This window comes from Cyprinodon variegatus, unplaced genomic scaffold, assembly GCF_000732505.1.
Source record: "Cyprinodon variegatus isolate N-32 unplaced genomic scaffold, C_variegatus-1.0 Scaffold9, whole genome shotgun sequence".
Lineage (NCBI taxonomy): Eukaryota > Metazoa > Chordata > Actinopteri > Cyprinodontiformes > Cyprinodontidae > Cyprinodon > Cyprinodon variegatus.
In genome coordinates, this window is record NW_015150462.1 from 4,626 (window position 1) to 7,012 (window position 2,387).

Here is a 2,387-nt window from a genome sequence, read left to right on the forward strand (position 1 = left end):
AGAGAGAAGGAGTGGTCACTTTTCTGCATTCTTCGTCCTCTGGCTGACTAACAGAAGATGTTCAGATAAAGCAGGTCTGACTGATACAGCATTAGTGGGAAAGATTATCAATTTATTTTAAAGCATTTATAACTAAATCTAACCAAAAATGAACCAAGCACCAATGAGTTGCTGCTAAAACAGGTGAAAATTGATACAAATTCAACAATAAAATGCTGTGATTACAAATATACAAAACATATTGTAATAATCTATATATTTAGAAGCCATTTAGTTTGTCATAATTTGTGTATCAATGTATTTTTTTCCAATTTTAGGTTTAAAGAGGCAAAATTTGAATTATTTAGAGTAAACACTGATGCAACAGAGATTAATCTTGCAACTGAGGGTCCTGTAAATGATCCTATCTCACTTTGTTATGACAATTTTTAACACCACAGACGTCAGTTATTCCGGAACAAATCAGAATAAGCAAACTGCAGTAACCCTAGACAGGAATCAAACCTGTACGTACTGGAACTATTTATTTCCTTATTCCAGAAATACACATCTGGCGCCCAGCCAGTGCAATCTTGTCTCCCCCCATCCCCCCTCTGAAGGCTCCTTATGTCTATAGATGGGCTCCTGAAAAGAATAAAAAAAGGCCACATGTGAAGGTTTGGTATGTAATGTTCAGAGTAGAGAGATTTTCATAGCAGAGAATGCTTTCTTAAACCAGTTTCTAATGTCTGTAATGACTTTGATACCTTCTATTAGATATCAATGCACTGTGAGGGACCAAGGAGCGAAGACATAGAAGACAGAAACATGTCCTTAGATTCAGTTTTTATTCCAAATTATTAACTGTTTTATAAAAATAGGTCAGCTTAATATAACTGCTTGGTGTCGGAAAATTTAGATTTCTCTTTTAATTATATATTAATTTATCCTATTTACTCACTGTAAAAGTTTTCACTCAGTCTGTTTCACTTTCAAGCCCACACCATTCTCTGCAGGATGGTGTTTATAGACTAGACATAGTTTCTTCCCATAACAAACCAGATTCTTTCTCAAGGTTTATTCATAACATGTTACTGTTAACCAAAGTGCCTGTAACTTGTTTTGATTCCGACTACTTTTCCATTGTTGTAAGTAAGGGGGAAGGAACGCTGTTCATGCAGAACAGGGCAGAATGCTGTGCCATAAGGGCTGTATGATGAACTGTTCTCTCTTTGCAAAGATATGAATAAATGTGCCGACTGAGCGAAATCCATCGACCTCCATTTATTTAACTAGCATGAATAGTTGGATACTTTTTTCCCATTACATAGCTCAAAAAGCATATCTGCTTATAAGTCTGGTAAATAGCAAAGCCAGACATGAGGACTAAGCAGCAGCACAGAGCAGTATTTGGTTCCTGTATAGAAGGACAGGTAGAGGATGCTTAGAGTATGTGGCTGGTCTGGTTGCAGAAAAACACTCTTCTCTGTACTCAGGAACTCACTGGCTTCACCATCTGTGCAGACCAGCAGAGAGGAATTAACACCACAAAGAAACCCTGTAATATATAAGTAGCACTGAATTTTATACATAGGAATCAGAGTAAAGGGGACTTCATATTAATGAATGCAATAATCAGCTTTCAATTAAAATCAGCTGTGCTGGAGCAGTGGAACCTCTAAAACCTGCAGGACAGCGGTCCTTGAGGACCGAGGTTGGGGATGCCTGGTTTAGAGGACCCAAATGCAGAAGCAGAGAGGCTGAGGTGAATTATTGTAGTTTTAATCGTGACACAAACAATAGGGGGCAAAATCCAAAAATCCAACCCAGGAGCCAGGGAGAGACGAGGTGAGCACAGAACAGCGATGACAGGATCAGCAACAACAAGGAAACGGGCTAACTAGCTGACAAGGAGCAGGTGTGAGGAGACAACGAGGGAGCTAAGGGGAAAGGAACACAAGAGGGCAACAGAGGAAAACAACAGAAAAACCTGAGAACATAAATCTAGAAACTACAAAAATATAAGAATTAAACCAATAAAACTAGGAAACATAGAGCAAATTAAAGCACAACATAACCAAAACCATGACAGTACCCCCCACTTAAGGGCGGATCCCAGATGCCCTAAAATGTCCAGAAACAAAAAAACAACCCACCCAGGGTGGGCGGAGGGGGAACCAGGAAGGAGGGCACGAAACACAAAACCAAAAGTCAGAGTCCAAAAAACAAAACAACCCACCCAGGGTGGGCGGAGGAAAATCAAAGTCTCTGGTGGCCGGCAGTGGGGCCGGAGGCGAGGCAGAGTGCCGCGGAGCCGGCGGCGAGGCAGGGTCTCTGGGGGCCGGGGACAAAGGAGAGTCTCTGGAGGAGGGCAGCGTCTCTGACGCAGGAGGGTCTCTGGAGGAGGG

At 41.3% G+C, this 2,387-nt stretch overlaps 1 protein-coding gene across 1 annotated transcript in view; it reads right to left on the reverse strand.

Moving 5' to 3' along the window:
• Positions 1–2,218: 2,218 nt before the first annotated feature.
• The window catches only part of LOC107086649, a gene marked incomplete at its 3' end in the record, with an annotated part of 27,104 nt that continues 26,935 nt past the window's right edge, over positions 2,219–2,387 (reverse strand). The window contains exon 11 of the mRNA XM_015377742.1: positions 2,219–2,376. Within this exon, the coding sequence (XP_015233228.1) occupies positions 2,219–2,376 (158 nt within the window). The remainder of the gene's footprint in view (positions 2,377–2,387) is intronic.